At 42.8% G+C, this 22549-nt stretch overlaps 1 protein-coding gene across 2 annotated transcripts in view; it reads right to left on the reverse strand.

Annotated features, from left to right (window-relative positions):
* ATL3 (atlastin GTPase 3) overlaps window positions 1-21104 on the reverse strand; it is a 49430-nt gene extending 28326 nt beyond the window's left edge. The window contains exons 1-3 of one of the 2 annotated variants that reach the window (XM_032357116.1): window positions 20792-21104; window positions 7287-7501; window positions 7013-7156 (exon numbers count right to left, since the gene is read on the reverse strand). In XM_032357116.1, coding sequence (XP_032213007.1) covers window positions 7013-7156; window positions 7287-7501; window positions 20792-20885 — 453 coding nt within the window. In that variant the 5' untranslated portion in view covers window positions 20886-21104. Of the gene's footprint in view, window positions 1-7012; window positions 7157-7286; window positions 7502-20434; window positions 20583-20791 lie in introns of those variants that run through there. The other variant, XM_032357117.1, reaches the window with a different exon arrangement.
* Window positions 21105-22549: the final 1445 nt, after the last annotated feature.

Genomic DNA, 22549 nt, shown 5'->3' on the forward strand with positions numbered 1-22549 from the left:
GCACCCCCCCCTGTGTCTACTGGGGCCTTATTTACAAGAGCCAAGATGTGGAAGCAGCCCAAGTGTCCACCAATACATAACTGGATAGAGAAGACGTGGTATAGATCTTTGAATATTACTCAGCCATAAAAAAAAAAGAGAGAGAAAGAGAGATCTTGCCATTTGCAACAACATGGATGGACCCAGTTAGTATTAAGCTAAGTGAAATAAGTGAGACTTAGAAAGACATACAATTTCACTTATATGTAGAATCTAAAAAACAAAAGTACTCTTGAATACAGAGAACTAGTGGTTGCCAGAGGGAGGTGGATAGGAGGACAGATGAAATAAGTGAAGGGGACTAAGAGGTACAAACTTCCAGTAATAAAAGAAGTTAAGAGGATGAAAAGTACAGCATGCAGAATATAATCAACGATATTGTAGTAACACTGTGTGGCAACAGATGAGGACTACACTACCACAGTGAGCAATGAATAATATACAGAACTATCAAATCAAGAGGTTGAAAGTAATGTAACAGTTACGTTATAGGTATCTCAATTATACTTCAAGAATTAAAAAAGAATTTTGGGGCGCCTGGGTGGCTCAGTGTGTTAAGCCTCTGCCTTCGGCTCAGGTCATGATTTCAGGGTCCTGGGATCAAGTCCCGAATCAGGCTTTCCCCTCTCTCCCTCTACCTGCCTGTCTGCCTACTTGTGATCTCTCTCTGTCAAATAAATAAATAAAATCTTTAAAAAAACAACAAAAAAAAGAATTTAATAAAACTTTTAATTAGAAAAATAAAACCACCATGAGATACTACTTCCCACCTACGCTGACTATAATCAAAAAGACCAACAAGATCAGGTGTGGCAAGCATATGGAAAGCCTGGGAGCTTCCTGCATTTCCAGTGAGAATGCAGGGTGCTACAGCTGCTTTGGGAAGCATTTCTGCAGTTTTTCGAAGGTTAGCTATGGAGTTCCCATACAACCCAGAAACTCTACTCCCACATATATTCCCAGAAGTAATGAAAACATGTTTAATTCTACAACTCATCAGGAAGGAAAGATCATTCTAATTAGAATAATCTAATTAAATAAAGGACTTGAATAGACATTTCTCCAAAGATGACATACGAATGGCCAACAGGTATGTGAAAAGGTACTCAATATCACTCATCATCAGGAAAACACAAATCAGGGACGCCTGGGTGACTCAGTCCATTAAGCAATTGCCCTCAGGTCATGATCCCAGGATTCTGGGATCGGAGCCTATCATCCGGCTCCCTACTCAGTGGGAAACCTGCTTCTCCCTCTCCCCTTGCTCATGCTGTCTCACTACCTCTCTCTCAAACAAAAATAAATAAAATCTAAAAAAAAAAAGGAAAATACAAATCAAAATCACAATGAGATACCCTTTCACACCTACTAAAATGGGTATTATCAAAAAACAAGAGAAATAGGGGCACCTGGCTGGCTCAGTCGGTAGAGCAGGTGACTCTTGATCTCAAGGGTCATGAGGTTCAAGCCCCAGGCTGGGCACAGAGATTACTTTGAAAAAAAGAGAGAAATAATAAGTGTTGGTGAGGATGTGGAGAAATCAGAGCCTCTGATCATACAGCTGCTATGGAAAATAGAATGGAGATTCCTCAAAAAATTAAAAATAGAACTACTTGGGGCGCCTGCGTGGCTCAGTCAAGTGAAGCATCTGCCTTCGCCTCAGGTCATGATCCCACATACTGGGATCAGGCCCCACACTGGGCTCCCTGCTCAGTGGGAAGCCTGCTTCTCCCGCTCCCACTCCCACTGCTTGTGTTCCCTCTCTTGCTGTGTGTCTGTCAAATAAATAAATAAAATCTTTTAAAATAATAATAATAAAAATTTAAAAATAAAAATATAACTACTTTATGATCCAGCAAATCCTCCTTGGGTATATACCCAAAAGAATTCAGACCAGTATCTCGAGATACCTCCATTCCCAGGTTCGCTGCCGCATGATTCACAACAGCCCAGACATGGAAACAACGTAAATGCCCATCAGCTGAGGAAGGAATAGAGAAAATGTGGGATCTACCTACAATGGAAAACCACTGAGCCTTAAAGAGGAAGGAATCCTGCCATGTGCGACAACACGAATGAACCCGAAGGATATTAGCTGAGATAAGCCAGTCACAGAAGGACAAATACTTCTTGATTCCACTTATGTGAGGTATCTGAATAGTCAAACTCAGAGAAATAGAGAGAAGAATGGTGGTTGGCAGGGGAGAAGGGGAAACGGGACTTGTTTAATGGGTATAAAGTCTCTGTGATGCAAGATGGATGGGTTCTTGAAATCTGCTACACAACACGGTGCCCATAGCTGACAATATTACACCGCATACTTGAAATGTTATTAAAAGGGTAGAACTCATGTTAAGTGCTTTTACCACAGTAAAAACAAGGAAAAAGAAAGGATATGTTCACACCAATACTGGTACATGAATGTTCATGGTAGCATGATTCGTAATAACCACAATGTAAAAATAACCCAAGCATCCTTCAAATGATGAAAAGATAAAGTGTGACACGTCCACACAACACAGCATTACGCAGCCACAAGAAGAAATGAAGTACTGATGCATTCTACATCATGGATGGGTCTTGAGGGCACTGGGCTGGAATCACCAGCACCAGGCTGGTTGGGGAGAGGGGTCAGGGAGGCCAAACACAGAGACCGCAGATTGTATGACTCTGTTTGTATGAAATGCCCAGAGGAGGCAAACAGATCCGTGGAGAAAGAAAGTAGATCAGCAGTGGCCAGGGACTGGGATAGGAGGGAAATGGGGAGTGACTGCTAATGAGAAGTGAGTTTCTTTCTGGGGTGATGAAAATCTTCCAGAAGTAGATGGTGGTGATACTTGCTCAGCCTCATGACTATACTAAAAACTGCTGAATTATGTACTTTTAAAGCATAAATTTTATGATATATGACTTAGATCTCAATGAAAAAGAGCTCAAACTGGCATATATTTGCTAACTAGAAAAATAAGCCTGTATCAGGGAAACAAGAAGACTAAAGACAGGCTCTGGAGGAACAGGAGTCATACATACACTCAGATAAAGTGCTGGACATTTCGGGGAAATGGTATTCTTTCATGCAGTGAAATGGTAAACTGTCATAAATACTGTCAAGAACAATTTGGCAGAAGCTAGAAAAAGGCGGAATGGGCCTCTTGGACCTAGCAATTCCAATTCCAAGTGGCTTTCTAATGTTCTGAACCAGAACAAAGAGAAAGAAAAGTATACTTAACATTCTGACTAAATACACACATACATAAGGCTAAAACTAAATTTATCTGTGTACTGCACTCTACCACTTTTCTACTGTTCTAGTTCATTTTTTAAGGTTTTATTTATTTGACAGACAGAGATCACAAGTAGGCAGAGCAGCAGACAGAGGTAGAGGAGGAAGCAGGCTAGAGCCCGATCCGGAGCTCAATCCCAGGACCCCGAGATCATGGCCTGAGCCAAAGGTAGACGCTTAATCCAATAAGCCACCCAGGCATCCCTCTAGTTTTTTCTTTTTAAATACTGGTCATGAGCCAATAAATTGATTTCTCTACCATTAACGGGTCATGGTCAGAGTTCACAGAACCTGGAGTCATGCCTGTACATTTACTCAAGGAGACATTTAACAGATCATTCACTGTAGCAAGGATTATAAAAATTAAAAGAAAGAAAGAAACAATCTACATGTTCACCAGTGGGTAAATGGGCAAATAAAAGAAGATATATTCATATGAAGACTACTACATAACAGTTAAAAAGAATAAACTGGAGCCACATATTTAAGAATGTAGATTTTCAATTAAAAAGTAAAAACAAATAATCTACTTTTTTAAAAGATTTTATTTATTTAGGAGAGGAAGAAAGAATGCACAAGCAGAGGCTTGACATCATCATCCTGAGGTCACGACCCGAGCCAGAATTAAGAGTCAGATACTTGACCAACTGAGCCACCACCCAGGTGCCCCACCAAATTATCTATTTCTTTAGCCAGATAAATTGTAAGCTAAAATCTCACCAGCTATATTAAAAAACAAGAAAACCACGCAAAACTGTTATTTGGATAACTTCTAAAGAACTGCTTATTCGTATGACATTTACCCAATATTATATTGATTTTTAAAAGCTCTCCTGATCCTGCTGAATATCTGAACATAATATTTTTTAAAAGAGTAGAAATGCAACAATGAGCTATCCCTACACCTCTACTGGAATGGCAAAAATTGAGAAGACTGACAACATCAAATGCTGACAAGGATACAGAACAAGAGAATTTTCACATTCGTTGCTGGAAAAAATGCAAAATGATACAGGTACTCTTTGGAAGACAGTTTGACAGTTTCTTACAAAACTAAAAATCACCTTGCCATACAATCCGACAATCAATGTCCTTGGTATTTACCCAAATTAGTTGAAACTTATGTTTCAACATAAATGCTTACACAGCAGCTTTATTCATAATTGTCAAAACTGGAAGCAAATAAGAAGTATTTCAGAAAAAAAAAAAGAAGTATTTCAGAAGGTGAATGGATACACCGTGGTATGTTCAGACGATGGAATATTATTCAACGATAAAAAGAAAAGAGCTATCAAGTTATAAAAAAACTGAGGAACCATGAAAGCACACTGCTGAATGAAAGAAGGCAATCAGAAAAGACTACACATTGTATGATTCCAACTACATGACATTCTAGAAAATGCAGATTTCTGGAGACAGTGTGAAGATCAGTGGTCGCCAGGAGTTGAGGAGGAGGCGGGAGCAAATAGGCACAGGGTTTTCCGGCAGTGTCCCTACTGTCTGAGACAGCAACGGCGGCTGCACACTATTACACACTTACTGAAACCCAGAGAACATAAACACAAAGAGGGAACCCTAATGCAAAGCATGGGCTTTAGTTAATAATAGTATATCAATATTAGTTCATTGGGGTGCCTGGGTGGCTCAGTGGGTTAAGCCTCTGCCTTCGGCTCAGGTCATGATCTCAGGGTCCTGGGATCAAGCCCCGCATCGGGCTCTCTGCTCAGCAGGAGCCTGCTTTCCCCCCTCTCTCTGCCTGCCTCTCTGCCTACTTGTGATCTCTGTCCATCAAATAAATAAATGAAAACTTTTTTAAAAAAATACTCGTTCATTAATTATAACAAATGCATCACACTAATACAAGATATAAATAGTAGAGAGAAACTGGCAAGGGGAAGGGCCATCTGGAAACTCTGCATTTTCTGATCAACTTACCTATAAACCTAACACTGTCCTAAAAAATAAAGTCTATTAATGTTTCTAAAGGTCAGGAAACCAAAACGATGTCAAAAAACATTGAGCTTTGGGGCGCCTGGGTGGCTCAGTGGTTTGGGCTGCTGCCTTCGGCTCGGGTCATGATCTCAGGGTCCTGGGATCGAGCCCCGCATCGGGCTCCCTGCTCCGCAGGAAGCCTGCTTCCCTCTCTCTCTCTCTCTCTCTCTCTCTGCCTGCCTCTCTGCCTACTTGTGATCTCTGTCTGTCAAATAAATAAATAAAATCTTTAAAAAAAAAAAAATTGAGCTTTACAAAGGAGTCAATTCAACAAGATAAAAAAAAAAATGAGGACACTACAAATGTTAGATAACTAAAAGCAAAGCTTGCTTACTACTAAGAGTTTGTAAAGATTTCCTAAACTATTATGAAAAATAAATAGAGCAGTTGCCCACCAATTCTATAGAAAGGGATCATATGGTCAAAAATAATTCTTTATTCCTAAAAAGAAAATTATGAAAGCATCTACCACACTTGTGATCTCTCTCTGTCAAATAAATAAATAAAATCTTTTTTTTTAAGATTTTATTTATTTATTTGACAGACAGAGATTACAAGTAGGCAGAGAGGCAGGCAGAGAGAGAGAGGAGGAAGCAGGCTCCCTGCCCAGCAGAGAGCCCGACGCGGGGCTCGATCCCAGGACCCCGAGATCATGACCTGAGCCGAAGGCAGAGGCTTAACCCACTGAGCCACCCAGGCGCCCAAATAAATAAAATCTTTTAAAAAAAAAAATCTGTTTAAGAAACAGCGACACCCCCAAATCCTCTCTGCCACTTTGAGAAGACACATGACTTGCTCCTGACAAAAAATGTGGGGGAGGCTATAGGACAGTCACTTACTGGACACAGAAGAAATGGGGTAAGAGATCTACTGATGGCTGGGGGTTGGCAGGTGGGGTGCTCACATCTGCATGTGAGATGCCCTAGTGTCCTATATCTGCTCAGCTCCCACAAGAGTGGCAGCCAGGTCTATGCTACCCTCACAGGAGTAAGAAAGTAAAGAAGGGAAGTAACATCTGAAACACTTGAGGTCATTAACCCTTGGGAAGTGAAAACAAGCAGAGGGAAGAACAGGGCACTTGATAGCTACCTTTTGATTCTGATAGCTATTATTTGCTAGAAACATTATATTACTGAGGTGCCTTGATGGCTCAGTCGGTTGGGCATCTGCCTTCGGCTCAGGTCATGATCCCAGGGTCCTGGGATGGAGCTCCACGTAGGGTTCCCTGCTCAGCAGGGAGCCTGCTTCTCCCTCTGCCCCTCCCCCTGCTCATGCATTCTTCCTCTCTCTCAAATAAATATTTTTTAAAAATTTAAAAAAATAGGGGTGCCTGGGTGGCTCAGTGGGTTAAAGCCTCTGCTTTCGGCTCAGGTCATGATCTCAGGGTCCTGGGATTGACCCCCACATCGGGCTCTCTGCTCAGCAGGGAGCCTGCTTCCTCCTCTCTCTCTGCCTGTTTCTCTGCCTACTTGTGATCTCTGTTTATCAAATAAATGAATAAAATATTTTTTAAGAAAGTTAAAAAAAAAACCTTAAAAAATAAAAAAAAGAAACCTATTACTATTTAACCTTTTAAAATATACTCGTGCTATTTTTAAACCATGCACTTACCTTATTTTCAGATGAATTATCAGAGTACACATTAAAGTTCTTGTCCTGTTGCTGTTTTTGTTAATTAACAAGTCTTTTCTTCCTTACCTTCTTCCCACCAGGCTTCTCCACAGTAAAAACTTCACTCCAGATCTGAATCCCTGTTGTTTCTGGGTCAGAGCCCCCTCTCCATGAAAACCCTGTTAATGGTTCTTCTGAGTCACCCAACCAATTTGAATGGCCACCTTCCTTCTATAGGAAAAAAAAAGAAATTTCCATTAAGTCTTAAATTTTGAGTAATTTTACATATCAAGGATAATCGACGAGCTTATTTTGCTCTTTTGGATATTTTCCAATCTGAAATGAAACAATTCAAGTTTACCTGGAAATATAAATATCGTAGCATGAAGTCCAGGAAGAAGGACTTGCCCTTTCGGAAGGCACCAGCCACCGACACCACCACCACATCAAGGTCTCGGATGTGGTCCTGCAAGAGAATGCTGGCCAAGGCTTTCTCTTCTAGCTCATAGGAATGCTGGTCTTTCTGAACCAAAACAACCTGCACTGGGCCAGGCTTTCCACTCTCCATGGCATCACCTAGATTGTTGTAGAGAAAAAGAAAATTAGTTTCAAATCTTTTTTAAATTTGTATTTTTGAACATGGGAAAAGCAAAAACTTTTTAAATGACACAAAAGCACAAACAATAAAAGAAAAAATGACAAATTAGACTCCATTAAAATTAAGAGTTTTTGCTCATTAAAAGACATCATTAATGGGAGGATCGGGTAACTGGGTGATAGACATTAAGGAGGGCCCGTGATGTAATGAGCCCTGGGTGTTACATAAAACTGATGAATCACTGACCTCTACCTCTGAAACCAATAATACATTATATGTTAATTAACTGAATTTAAATTTTAAAAAAGACATCATGAAGAGAAAGTAAAAATGAAAGCCACAGACTAGGAGAAAACACCTATATCCAAAAGACTCACATCCACAGTCAATATAGAATTTCGTAAGAAAAGGACAAATATTCCAATTTTAAAACAGTAATAAGCAGGGCACCTGGGTAAGCTCAGCCAGTTAAGCGTCTGCCTTTGGGTCAGGTCATGATCCCAGGGTCCTTGGATCAAGTCCCAGGTCAGGCTCCCTGCCTCTCCTTCTCCCTTGGCCCCTCCTCCCTGCTCGTGCCCTCTTTTCTTCTTATTCTCTCTCCCTCAAATAAATAAAATCTTTAAAGATGAGCAGAGAGCCTGAGGCAGGGCTCAATCCCAGGATCCTAAGATCATGACCTGAACCGAAGGCAGATGTTTAACCCTCTGAGCCAGCCAGGTACCCCAATAAATAAAATCTTAAAAAAAAGAAAAAAAAAAGATTCACATCAACTTTATTCAAAATAGTCCCAAACCAGAAACAATCCAAATGTCCATCAACAGTAGGTAAGGGTGCCTGCCATGGCTAAGCCTTTTAACATACATTTTATTTAATCTTCAGAATAACCCCATGTGGTAAATAATACAGCCTCATCTTTAAAAATAAGGAAACTAGGGCTACAAAAGTTAAATGTCTTGTCCAACGTGTTCCGGAGAAAAGCTTGAAACGCTCTTTATGTGCTAGGACTTGCAGATCACTTTTTTTTTTTTTTAAGATTTTATTTATTTATTTGACAGACAGAGATCACAAGTAGGCAGAGAGGCAGGCAGAGAGAGAGGAGGAAGCCGGCTCCCTGCTGAGTAGAGAGCCCGATGTGGGGCTCGATGCGGGGCTCGATCCCAGGACCCTGAGATCATGACCTGAGCCGAAGGCAGAGGCTTAACTCACTGAGCCACCCAGGCACCCCTTGTAGATCACTCTTAACAACCTAGTCAATATTTTAGGGGCAATTAATTCTTTACCTCACAATTAAGCACTAACTAGTAGTTTCCCTACCAAAGTTGAAAGCAGAAAGATATCAATTCCTTGAAATTCACAGAGCCACTCAGCAGCTATGGATTTACAGAAAGTTTACAAAAAACTACCAGTGTGGCCTCAGGGATGAAGCAAAGCACTATTTCCCGAAGTATAAGTATGCAGCACTGGTATAAAAGATGTTTTCATGTAGTTAAAAGGACATTGTTTTAATAATTACGTATTTTCATGTGTATAAGGAAACAAAACCATGTTTTAATGGTTTACTACTTAGAAGAATGCTAAGTTTAAAAGATGAATCAATTCAAAGTAAATTGAAAAACAAATATTAAGCAAAGCACAGTACAGGCAGACAGATATGGCCAAAATCACAAATACGGTCCCCAAATTGCTTTTGTCTGGGAAACACTGAAGGCTGTGTGATCACAGTAAAAAAGTCAACAAAACAGCTTGGCTGCCAGATTCTACCCATTGAGCTATGGGAATTACTACTCACTTTTTATACTTAAAATATCAGAAAGTAACAAAAGGCTCTTCCCACTTTTATATTTTTATCAAACTAGTGGAAAACAAGTTATAAATATACTTAAACTGCCACGATGTCCTTGTAATAAATGTGTATTACTATCTTTCTTTCCCATTACTGCCTGGGTAAGAAGGAAACATTTCTGTGAATAATAATAATCTCTTGCGGTCTTTTTTACTGCCACAATAGGAGGTGAATCCAAGACCTAAAGACCTTCAATCTTTCATATGAAAGAACTATCGAGGGCACCTGGGTGGCTCAGTTGGCTAAGCGTCTACCATCGTCTGCCGTCGGCTCAGGTCAGGATCTTGGGGTCCTGGGATCGAGTCCCACATGGAGCCCCCTATTCAGTGGGGAGTCTGCTTCTCACTCTCACTCTGCTCCCCTGCTTGTGCTCGCTCCCTTTCTCTGTCAAATAAATAAAAATAAAATCTTAAAAAAGAAAAAAGAACTAACAAGAACTCATTCATATCTTATGGATAAACCAGTGTTACGTACTGCACAAGACTCAGAGCAGTCCCAAACCAAGTCCCTGTGGTGGCTGGTTGCTCCCCCAGTAAGTCATTTTCCCCTCCTGCTATGGCAACTGATTTTTAGCTGGGCATCAAACTGCCCAAAAGAAATCTTCAACCCAACCTTGCAGCAGGGGTTATCACTGTGTGACTCAGTTCAGACTGGAAATGATACAGCAAATTCTGGGGCAGGCACTTTCCCCTTTCCTGCTCTCTGGATGTATTTGGGGGAGGGAGTCATCATGCACCAGGCGCATGAGGTCAACGCCCCAGAAATACTGGAGCTACAAGAGAGGTAGGGCCTCAGACTTCGTGTAGCAGAACTGCCCTGCTGGCTCACTTTTATGTAAAATAAATAAGTAAATAAATGTCTACCTCGTTTAGATTAACTAATTTGAAGGCTCTATGGGATACAGCCAAACCCAGGAACCAGTTTAAGAGTCCCCCAGGATCTCACAATTAAGTTCATGATACTGGCTCTTTCCATTTCATCTATTAAACTATTAAAGTCTACCGAACAAAGCAGACACACAACAGACGATCACAGGAAGAATTAATCTGTCAGGCTATAATATAGCCGAAGGCCACAACCCTGAGAATGCAGGTGGTTTTGCCAGAGCAACGGACACAGAAGGTAAGGTTCCCTGGGCTACTGACAAGACGGAATAACCCAATGACAGGAACGTATGCAGTTATGCACAATGAACTGTACTTCAAGAGAAGCTGAAGACCACTGAGGACAGTTGCGGGGGGAAAAGGTGATGAAGCCCTTCACTCAACTCTTCCTCTCCTTCTGCCCAGAGAACAGTGAAAAGGAAGAGAAAACCAGACTATTTTAGTTGGAGGAGCGGAGCTGATCTTGCATTTCTCTTCGAATGGTTTACTGGACACACTGGATTTAGAAAGATCTTGCTCCTTTGGTTTCCATCCACTTAAAAGAAAAATCATTGTGAACTGCACACATCACCAATAATCCAATTTAAACAAAGTTGCTCACTTTTCACCATATCATCTTTCTCTCTCATTTTCTAAGACAAGACAGTACCTTTTTTTCTAAAAGATTTATTTATTTTGAGAGAGAGCGAAAGGGAAGCGAGGGGGAAGCTAGCAGATACGGCACTGAGCATAGAGCCTGACACAGGGCTCCCTCTCACGACCCTGAGATCGTAACTGGAGCCAAATCCAAGAGTCAGATACTCAACCGACTGAGCCAGCCAGCTGCCCCCAAGACAGTATCATTGATCTTCCAAGTAAAAATTTTATTTTTACTCACCCTTTTCCAGGTGTCATCTAAATGCCCTTTGTTCTTTAAAAAAATTGCTAAAAGGGGTGCCTGGCTGGCACAGTTGGAAGAGTATGCAACTCTTGATCTTGAGGTCATGAGTTCAAGCCTCACATGGGAGGCAGAAATTACTTAAATGAGTAAAACTATAAAAATTTTAAAAAAATAAATGTCCTTTGCCGATTTATCCCATATCTCAGGCTCCCCAATCCCTTAAGATCTCTTAATCAAAACCTCAGGACCTTCTCCCTTAGATCTTACCACCACCTCCTGATCTTTCTCACCTGTTAGGTACTCTCCCCAAGTGTTGCTTTAATGATGCGATCTCATCCATTAGGGCTGACCTCCTTCAATATAGTACATAAATACATCACGACAGCAACTACATAAGGGCTCCCCAAACACTTTATGGATCAAGGACTCAAAGCGAAATCTCCATCCTCTAAGTCAAACCCTTTCACCATTCTCCCCACTGCCTTGGTTCCTCTTATTCCTCACCCTCCCTCGTCCTCTCAGGCAAATTTACTTTCACTGGTCTTTCTACTGAAGAAACAGGATTCTGGTCCTGTCCTGCCTTGATTCCAAAATTTCAAATGTATAACTTATTCAACCACTTGTTCCCATGGCCTCAAAAACACATCCCTCCCCTCCAACTCCAGGCAAAGACTGACCCTTCAACACCCACCTTCTCCTCCCTCTGGCCCCATCCTCTGCCTATCACTTTACATGGTATACTTAAAAAAAAAAAAAAAAAAGAAAGAAAGAAAGAAAGAAAAAGAACACGTTCTGGAGTCTAGATACAGCAGGGCTTGAATGCTTCCTTTCTGCCCTCTAGAATGTAAGCTCCATTAGGGTAAGAACTTTTGTCTCTGCTGTTCAATGCTATATCCCCCAAGATCCCAGAACCGTGCCCATACATAGTAGATATCCAAAAAATATTTCTGGAATAACTGAATAAACTCCACCACTTAGTCTCAATGTAACTATGGATAAATTTCTAACCAATTTCAGGTCCATTTATTTAGAAACTGAATACTCATCTCAAAGCCCAGAGTCCAATACATACTAGAAACTCAGTAAAGTGGTCCCACTTTCCTATTTCTACTAAAACCTCATACATACTGTATTATCCCACCCATTCCAATATTAATATTAATCATGACTTATCACTCACGTGGGAACTTCTGGGGAGTAGGGAAACTGTTATACTCAGCCCCAGTATCTAAAAGGAAGAAGAACAGTCTCCTAGTATTGTGAGCACTAACCCCAGTAATACTTGCCAAGCACCTCAATAAAAACCAGTTTCTTCCCTTCCCCCCCTGCGGTCTCCTTTCTTTCTGGGCCAAACTCCTTGAAGGTGTGTCTTCATTCATGTACCTGCCCACTCCCTTCTCATTACCTTGCAACCTGACCTTCCTCTCAACCTCCTTGCTGAAACTCTTCACTAGTTTATCAATGACCTGTCTTGCCAAATCCAATGGCCCTTCCTTGATTCTCACTTCACCCTCTCTGCATAATAAAACACAACTGGCATCTGCTTCTAGAACTCCTGAAAACCTTTGGTCTCAGAGACAGTGCCCATTTCTAGCTCCCTTCCAACCTCTTCACCATCTTTTGCTACTTCTTTTTCTCTTCAGGCTCCTCTGAGCGCCACGGGTGCTCTGCTTCCGTCTCGAAGTTCTCCTTCACTCCCTCACTGAGCTCTTTGATTCTTGTAAGTTCACTATACCCTCTTTTGGTGATGCAACGTCATTAATTCCCAACCTGCATTCAGGTCCAACACACAACTGCCTCAGGGAAAGATGCACCTGGATACTCCACTGTCACCTCCTTCTCAGGAGTAGTGTGTAGAAATATATGGGCACAAGAGTCAAGAGACGAGTTCCTGTTCCAGTTCTACCACTAACAACCTATGTGACTCTGGGCATGTCTAGTTTGTGGTCTCAAGAGTGAAATGAGTCAAGATTTAACTTCTAGAAACCCTACAGGACTAACACTCTCTATATCTATTTATGGTATTGTCGCAATGAATCCTCAGTTACTCCACTTCTTTCAAATCTCTACTTCTCAGCCTCCACAGCTTCCCTGACTCCATCTTCCTATATACCGTATAGCTCCAAATCCAATTATTTCCTTTTTTATATGTATATTTATTTGAGAGAGCGAGTGAGCACGGGGGAATGGGGGGGAAGCGGGCACAGAGGGAGAAGGAGAGAGCATCTTAAGCAGACCCCACATTGAACGTGGAGCCTGACACAGGGCTCAATCCCATGATCCTAAGACCACAACCTGAGCTGAAACCAAGAGTTGGACACTTAACCGACTGCATCACCCAGGCACCCTTCATTTCTCCCTCCTAAGACTAAAGCTTGTTTTGGCAAAGGTTGTTATTCTCTGGTGAGGCAGAATGTACAGGAGAAAGGCCTTCCCCAACACTTAGGGCCCAGCTGTAGAATGACTGTACAAACCACATGATTAAATCGTTTTACTTCTCTGGGTCTCAGTTTCCTCTACAAAATCAGGCAGTTAGGTGAAGCTATTTTTTTTCTAGCTCTAAGAGTCAGTGACTCTTCAACAACTGAAAATTTCCTGAATGTCTAAACTGGCCAAACTTGCTAGGTAACCTATACATCCCTTGGGTTAAATTTAAATTGTACAGGCCTGGCTAAAGAACAGATCAAAATTTATAATGATAAAAACATTAAAGCAACTTGCTCAGTAAGGACTCACACAAAAGTTTCTGAGGTTTGGGGTTTTTGTTTTGAGGGTTCTGGGGGGGAGGGAGGAAGGGCTTCCCCTAATTGCAATGAAATTACTCCCACTTCTCAGGAATCTTAAACTCTGGAGATCTTACCTCCAGGAATGGTATTAAAAAAATCTTTAGGGTGCCTGAGTGGCTCAGAGGGTTAAGCCTCTGCTTTCCGCTCAAGTCGTGATCTCAGGGTCCTGGAATCATGCCCCGCATCAGGCTCTCTGCTCAGCAGGGATCCTGCTTCCCTCTCTCTCTGCCTGCTTCTCTGCCTACTTGTGATCTCTCTCTCTGTCAAATAAATAAATAAATAAATAAATAAAATCTTTAAAAAAAAAGAAATAAGATATTTTAAAAAAAAAGAAAAAGAAAAACCTTTAGGGGACAACCTTTTATGCCTTTTCCCTTTAGTAAAGCAATTATTTCCCAAGATCTAGATAACCACTCTGAGACAACAGTAATCCTCACTTATATGAACAGTTAATGCTTATTTAGATGAAGAGCTGATGCTGTATTATGTTCATTTATATGAATTACAGAAGAGACATTTTGTACACACAGATATGGCCTGAGTATAGCCACATCTGTCATCCATTTACACATAAGTGAACTGAAAACCAATGTTTAAAAAAAAAGACGAATAGACCAAATACTGTATCATATTGCCAATTCTGATTATTGCTGTAAATAGTACATGGTAATACTGAATCAGTCATCATTTCAGTTATATAAGAAGTGCTGAAAATTCTTGGATAATTAAAAAGCCTTTCGGGGTGCCTGGGTGGCTCAGTGGGTTAAAGCCTCTGCCTTCGGCTCGGGTCATGATCCCAGAGTCCGGGGATCGGGCCCGCATCGGGCTCTCTGCTCGGCAGGGAGCCTGCTTCCTCCTCTCTCTCCGCCTGCCTCTCTGCCTACTTGTGATCTCTATCTGTCAAATAAATAAATAAACAAAATCTTTTTTAAAATAAATAAATAAATAAATAAATAAAAAGCCTTTCAACAGTCCATGTGGAAGCTACAAACTTTTTTCTAATTACTTTTCAAGTACTGATTTAGCCTTTACTTCTGGCACAACACACCTTAACCCAGACTAACCAGTAGGTTTAAATGTGCCTGTTCAAATAATCTCTGTAATAACCGCATTCAACAGCCTGGCTCTGCACTAAAATGAGAAGAACAGACAACCCAAGTAGAAAGAAGCTGAAAGACTAACAAGTGAAACTAATTCTCATAAGGAAAACTGTAGAGATCTGAGCAAATAACAGCATTAACTCTTCTAGAATGATCTAACTCTGAATGTTTGTCTTAAAGATGTTTTATTTGAAAGAGAAAGAGAGAAGGCACACGGAGGGGCAGAGGGACAGAGAGAGAATCTCAAACAGACCCCCTCACTGAGCGAGGAACCCAATAGGGCTCCATCTCATGACCCCAAGATCACAACATGAGCTGAATCCAAGAATCAGACGCTCAACTAACTGCACCTCCCAGGAGCCCCTGCAGCTACTTTTTAAAAAGTCTTTTAGATTGGGGTGCCTGGGTGGCTCAGTGGGTTGGGCCTCTGCCTTCAGCTCAAGTCCTGATCTCAGGGTCCTGGGATCAAGCCCTGCACTGGGCTCTCTGATCGGCGGGGAGCCTGCTTCCTCCTCTCTCTCTGCCTGCCTCTCTGCCTTCTTGTGATCTCTCTCTCTGTGTCAAATAAATAAAATCTTTTTAAAAAATGAATAAATAAAAATAAAAAGTCTTTTAGGGGCACCTGGGTGGTACAGTCTGTTGAGCATCCATCTCTTGTTTTGGCTCAGATCACAATCTCAGGGTCCCGGGATCAAGCCCCACGTCAGGCTCTGCACTAGATGTGGAGTCTGCTCAAGATTCTCTCTCCCTCTGCTCCTCCCACTTATGTCATCTCCTTCACTCAAATAAATGAATAAAATCTTAAAAAAATAAGTCATGGGGCGCCTGGGTGGCTCAATGGGTTAAAGCCTCTGCCTTTGGCTCATGTCATGGTGTCAGGGTCCTGGGATTGAGCCCCGCATCAGACTCTCTCCTCAGCGGGGAGCCTGCTTCCTCCTCTCTCTCTGCCTGCCTCTCTGCCTACTTGTGATCTCTTTCTCTGTGCCAAATAAATAAACAAAACCTTAAAAAAAAAAAAAGTCATTTTAAAAATGCAAAAGTAGCTACAGAGGCTAAATAAAAGTCACTGAGACTACTGAATCATCATCAGCCTTTCCAGTCCTATGGAAAACATACATTCTGGGGACACCTGGGTGGCCCAGTGGGTTAAGCCTCTGCCTTCGGCTCAGGTCATGATCCCAGAGTCCTGGGATCGAACCCCACATCGGGCTCTCTTCTGGGCAGGGAGCCTGCTTCCCTCTCTCTCTCTGCCTACTTCTGATCTCTGTCTGTCAAATAAATAAATTAAATCTTAAAATATATATATGTGTGTATATATATATATATATACATTCTAAGAAATAAGTTCTATTAAAAAACATTATAGGGAAAAAAGTTTAAATTCCCCTCAAATATTTGAAAAGACCATCTGAACAGTGATAAACTCAAGGAAACTAGTTAACTGTAAGCAAGTACAACTGCTTTTTCAGAAAATTCATACAGAATTGAGTTAATCAATTCAACAATGCACACCAGGGCTCCTCAAGCTCAGTACTACTGCTACCTTGGGCTGGGTAACTCTTCCTTGTGGGGAGCTAGTCTGTTAATTGTAGGATATTTGGCAGCAACTCTGGCCTCTACCCACTAGATACCAGTAGTGCTACCCCTGGTTCTAAGACCCAAAAATGTCTGCAGATATTGCTAGATGTCCCATAGCAGCAAAATCCCCCCAGGTGAAGAACCACTACGGCAAAGCCGGCTCCAGTGCTCATCTTTACTATTCAAAGTTCCAAAGAGCATATTAACTACAGTTTCAGAAACATTTCACTGAGTAGAGTGTATGACTCAGGGCAAAGTTATGACCTGAGTTTTCCACTCTCCTTTTGAAACACATTTACTAAAGGGCAAGAGGAACACACCCAAAACCAGAAGCACACCATTTCATGCCTTGTTCTCGATGGCAGTCTTTAAAGTCCCTAACTCAGGCAAGGCCAGTGAGAACGCATCATCATGTATGATGGTAAGCCCTCAGCCAACTCAAACTGCTGGGTGTGGTTCCATTTTGCTGATGGTTGGGAGTGCTTTTATACAGTCTATTTTGTCTTAAGGCACTAAGTATGCTGGTAGATACATGTACATTTTTTTTTAAAGATTTTATTTATTTATTTGACAGAGAGAGATCACAAGTAGGCAAAGAGGCAGGCAGAGAGAGAGAGAGGGGAGGAAGCAGGCTCCCTGCTGAGCAGAGAGCCCGATGCGGGACTCGATCCCAGGACCCTGAGATCATGACCTGAGCCGAAGACAGCAGCATAACCCACTGAGCCACCCAGGCGCCCCGATACATGTACATTTTTAAAGCTGTTTCAATGAAAAAACTACCTATACCCAACAGAAGAGAATATGGAGAAAATTTACATTGGAATCAATCAATGAAAAAACTACCTATACCCAACAGAAGAGAATATGGAGAAAATTTACATTGGAATCAATTAAAGGGTTTAAGAGGAAACTTTTTCTCAATGCATGTGTTACAACAAATCTTTATACTTGAGCACAGAATGCTGAACAAAACCACATTTTGTCAATTTTGTAGTGGTTTATCGATTTATAAAGACCAATTATGACTATACAGTACTTAAGATTCAGAAATGCAGAGACTAGGTTAAATCTAAAAATGATGCCAGGCTATGCTATAGAAAAAAATTATTTTTTTAATAGACTGAGTTCAATAGTCATCTCATTTGACACTTCCCTAAAAATAAAAAATCACCAAAATCAGGGTGCCTGGGTGGCTCAGTTGGTTAAGCGTCTGCCTTTGGATCAGGTCCTGATCCCAGGGTCCTGGGATCCAGCCCTGAAATGGCTCCCAGCTCACCAGGGAGACTGCTTCTCCTTCTCCTTCTGCCCCTCCCCACTGCTTGTGTGCACAAGTGTGCCTGTCCAGGCTCCCTCTGTCTCTCTCTCAAATAAATAAAAACTTAAAAAAAAAAAAAATCACCAAAATTCATTTGGTTACCTGAGGGTTTTGTGTTCCAGATGAATAAGGTTTTCTTGTCAATATTTGACTTGGATTCCTTATGATTTCAAGACATAAAAAGTTAATCTTATTTTTTTTTTCCACTGACTATACCAGCAAAGGCTATTTTCTAACTTTTAATATGCTTTAGCATATTAAATCAACAAGTTCATAAATATATCAACAAGTTCTCTCGATATACATACTAATAAAAAGCATCCTTTACAAATTTCCAAAGAGCATCAACTTCTCAATACACTGATATTATAAATCAAACTTCCTATTAAGTAAACAAATCAATTGAAATGTAAGCAACCACCTATAGGGAAATTTTATTCTCTATTAGTATGAAAATTAGAATTACTCAAGGTTCTTTTTTTAACGTTGCCTGGCCACACAATGAATTAAATCACAATCTGTGGGTCCCATGCACTGTCAGGTTTAAAATACCGCAGGTTATTCTAATCATGCAGCAGAATGCAGATCCAAAAGCCCAACTAAACGTTTTTTCTTTTAATTAAAGCTTTCCCCTCATTTTCCCCCCTTTGATGTTTTTTAAAGAATATACTCCCAGGGGCACCTGGGTGGCTCAGTAGGTTAAGCCTCTGCCTTCGGCTCAGGTCATGATCTCAGGGTCCCAAGTTCTCTGCTCAGCAGCGAGCCTGCTTCCCTTCCTCTCTCACTGCCTGCCTCTCTGCCTACTTGTGATCTCTGTCAAATGAATAAATAAAAATCTTAAAAAAAAAACAAAAAAGAATATACTCCCAAAACCTCAAAGACAACTTGCAAAAATGTTTTAAAATTTAGATTAACTTTAAAATGCAGCTGTGTTATTTGAACAATTTCTCAGTTCACAAGGCCATAGAAACTTTAACAGGTATGCCTTATAGGCAAATTCTAGTTCCCAACAAGTTCACACAACCTGGGGTTCCCTATTTCACTGGAATCTTAATATGTAGCCAAACTGTTAAGTGACCTAGCACTGGGGATTGGGGGAGGTAGAGAGAATTTTATATTAATTTACTGCTTTTTATAATTCTCTATTATCTCATTTTAAATTAGTGTGCATTTATCCTTTATTCTAAGATTTAGAAATCATAAAAATGAAAAACACACGAGCTCCACCACAGAACACCAAGTTAACAAACCCTATTCTAAACAACTTCTATTGAGTGAAAGCTACAGAAAGTATGCTGGTATACGTATCTATCTTGTTGTCATTTTTCCTAATTTCACGGTTACTCCAATGAGAGAGTAAACGATAGCTAATAAAACAACGTGCTGTACTACTGTTAATTCCTCATTACATAGAAATCCTTTTCATCCACGCCTTTCCTTTACAGGTGGTAAAACAGAAACAGGGATTTCTAGACTTCAAGCTAGTTTCTATGGAAAGTGGGGGAAAAAAGCACTAATTTGAATTTCAGTTCACTGCACTACTGAATCCTGACATGGATTTAAAACCACGTAGGTTTCGCTTCTCCAAAAGCAAGACAAAATGTGAAACTGCGTTTTTCGTCCGTTAGTTCTTTTCTCCCTTTCACAAATCATTCCACCCAGCTTCGTATTCAACTTTGAGGGCTGAGATTTATTAACATTCTTCGGTGTTTTCATTGCCTTTAGATTTCGCAAGTGAAACTTCTGGCGATTTCAACAGCACACACATTAACAAGAATAAAGCCAGGTAAAATGACAGGTGAAGTATCCCTCAATCTTTGATGACTTTCCACTTGGTTTTTCTTTTACTATTCTTTCTGTCTTCAGGAAAGCAAGAGAACAACGTACGATCCCGAACGTACTAAAAGAACTTCCTAAAAAGCCATTAAGGCCACATTCTTTTATCTCGTTTATGGAAAGAAGTGCGGGTTTAAAATCAACTTTCCTAATGCTTGCCAGCGCCTCGAGGTCGTTAGGATAAAAATAAAGCTTCCAACTCCAAGACACTTCGGAGCCGTCAAGCGCTTTGTCAAAGACAAAGTAAAGCATCTGCCTTTCCGCTGGGACCGGGACCCCGGTTGCCGGCCCGCGAGCCTGCGGAGCGCCAGGCGGGAGGGAGCCGCAGCCCCGGAGCGCGCGGCTCCGCCAGGGCGGGGCCGCAACTGCGGGGCGCCGCCCGCCAGTGCCCCGGCCCTAGAGCACCGCGGGCCTCCCCCTAGCGCTGGGCCCAAGCGCCCGATCCGACCTCCGACGGCTGCCGCTCCCACCGGGAGCCGAAGGAAGCGCCGCCCGCGCCCCGCCGGCCGGGCCTCGCTAGCAGCCCCCGGCCCCGAATTCGCGGGCCGAGGGTACCCCGGCGAGAGGCACGGGGTCCCAGCCCCGGGACGAGGAACGGGCGGCGGTGCGGGCGGGCGTTCCCCTCGGAAGGAGTCGGGAGGGCGGCGGAGGGGCCACGGAGCGGGCCCGGGGAAAATTGGGCGCCTCACCTGCTCCTCCCGAGGCAGCCGCTACCGCTCGCTGAGGGGACAACATGGAGCCTCCGCCTTCAGCAGAAGCAGCAGGGGCGCAGCGAGGGGCGGGCTGAGTCGGGAACGACCGGGCCCAGGAGGCGGGAAACGGGCGGGGCCTGGACTCTAGAAGAAACTGGGCAGAAGGAGGGGCACGCAGAGCTTCGAGGGAACGAACACAGGGCGGGTCTACGAGGCCCGACGGACCGCGCTCCCCGCGACCGGCAGTGGGCTTGCGGGAGCGGGAGGGCGGGGGCGAGAAGGGGAGGCGCACCGGGTCAAATCCCGCCACCGCCCGACGCGTCCGCTGGAGCGCGCGAGCGGGCCGCGGGCTACCTGGGAGTGCGCCTTGGGTGCGATGGTCCGTTGGGAATTGTAGTTCCACGCTCTCTGGGTGCCCCGCCTGCGGGTCCCTATTCTGCGCACTCATCTGGGGCGGGGAGGAAGCGGAAGAAAGGGAAGGGGCTTGGCGCGTCTGTTCGACGACTGAACTACAACTCCCAGCAGGCCATCCGGGGAGGGGAGGGGAGGGGAGGGGAGGGGAGGGGCGGGCCGGCTCAGGCCGGGGATCGCCCGCCCGCCCCGCCGAGATCTTAGCCTTGAGACCCGCCCGGGGGCGGAGGACTTGGGATGACCGGCAGGGAACCCCCACCTGCAGCGTTTGACGGTTCGGTGTTTAAGGACTAAAGGACCAAAAGGAGGCCTTAAACCTGGATGACGTGAGCGTCACTGGTTTTTGTTTTCTTTTTTTAATAACGATTTTGACTTCACAAGGAGAGGAGGACGTGACTTCATCATCATCATCGTCAGTTTCACCCCATAATCGCATGCCTGGCCAAGCCTGGTGATGGACCATCAGCAGCACTCTAACAGCTAAAACTTCCAGTGAAACTCCTTCCACAGGCTCTGTCCAGCCTAAGCCATGGCCATGTTTTGTAAACGTCAGGTTTACAGGGGCTTGCTTTAGAGGTACTTTTGCAAGCACACCCTACTTAAACTGTGTGTTAGGTCCATAAAAACAAGGTTCTCCGAAAATGATTTTATTCACACGTCACATGTGATTAAGAAAATGTAAGTTGTAAATGTAAGTTGAAAATGTAAGAATCTTGTTTGGGTTTGCTGGGGTAGGGGCGGTTATCGGAGATAAGTAGCTGGTGGATCTTACGGGAGGCTAAAGCAGCCATCCCATTACCACCCCCTCTTGGCATCACCATATCCTCATTCATTAGACAAATTATTATAATTTCTTCTGCCTCTAACTTTTTAAATTTTTGCTTGCTTGTTTTTTTTTTTTTTAAGTAATCTGTACACCAGACCTGCGGCTTGAATTCACCACTAAGAAATCAAGAGCCGCATGCTCCTCTGACTGAGCCAGAAAGGTGCCTGCCTCTGCCTTAACTAATACTATAATCTACCCAGAACCTCCTTCCAGTTACCTTCCCGCCCTGCCAAGCCTTTGAGCTGTTTTTTTGTTTGTTTCTTCCTACTTCCCAAGTGATTAGGACAGAGGTGAAGAGTGAGAGATAATTCTGCCTAATCTTATCTAAAATCCTATTTTGATTTCTTTCACTCTGCCTTCCTATTTTCCCCCAAACTTGAGATTACTTGAATACCCGCCTCTAGGCTAGAGATTTAAGAGTCTCGATTAGATCTAGCCCACTCAGGCCGGCAAGAAACTAGCCAGTAGTGGTTATTGGGGTTTCACACTACTTGTGCAGAAGGCAGGACCTACAGGATATGACACAAGTCCAGGCCATTATGTGGCATGCTCAGGAAGAGAGAGGGGCTAAAGGCCAATGTCTTGTCACAATTGCAACACACAGTGTAAGAATTTAAAATTGCACACACATCCCAGAATTCTCCAGTACCCTTCCCTGTCCAACTTCGTTAGACTTCTTACCATCTGACTTGTGTTTTATTTTTATTTATTTGAGGGAGAGAGCACGAGTGGGCGTGCGTTGAGGGGCAGAAGGAAAAGCAGACTCCCCACTGAGAAAGGACCCCCCCCCACAACCGCCCCATGATGCAGTGCTTGATCCCAGGACCCTAGGATCATGATCTGAGCTGAAGGCAGACACTTAACTGACAGAGCCA

Source organism: Mustela erminea, chromosome 9 (assembly GCF_009829155.1).
Source record: "Mustela erminea isolate mMusErm1 chromosome 9, mMusErm1.Pri, whole genome shotgun sequence".
NCBI lineage: Eukaryota > Metazoa > Chordata > Mammalia > Carnivora > Mustelidae > Mustela > Mustela erminea.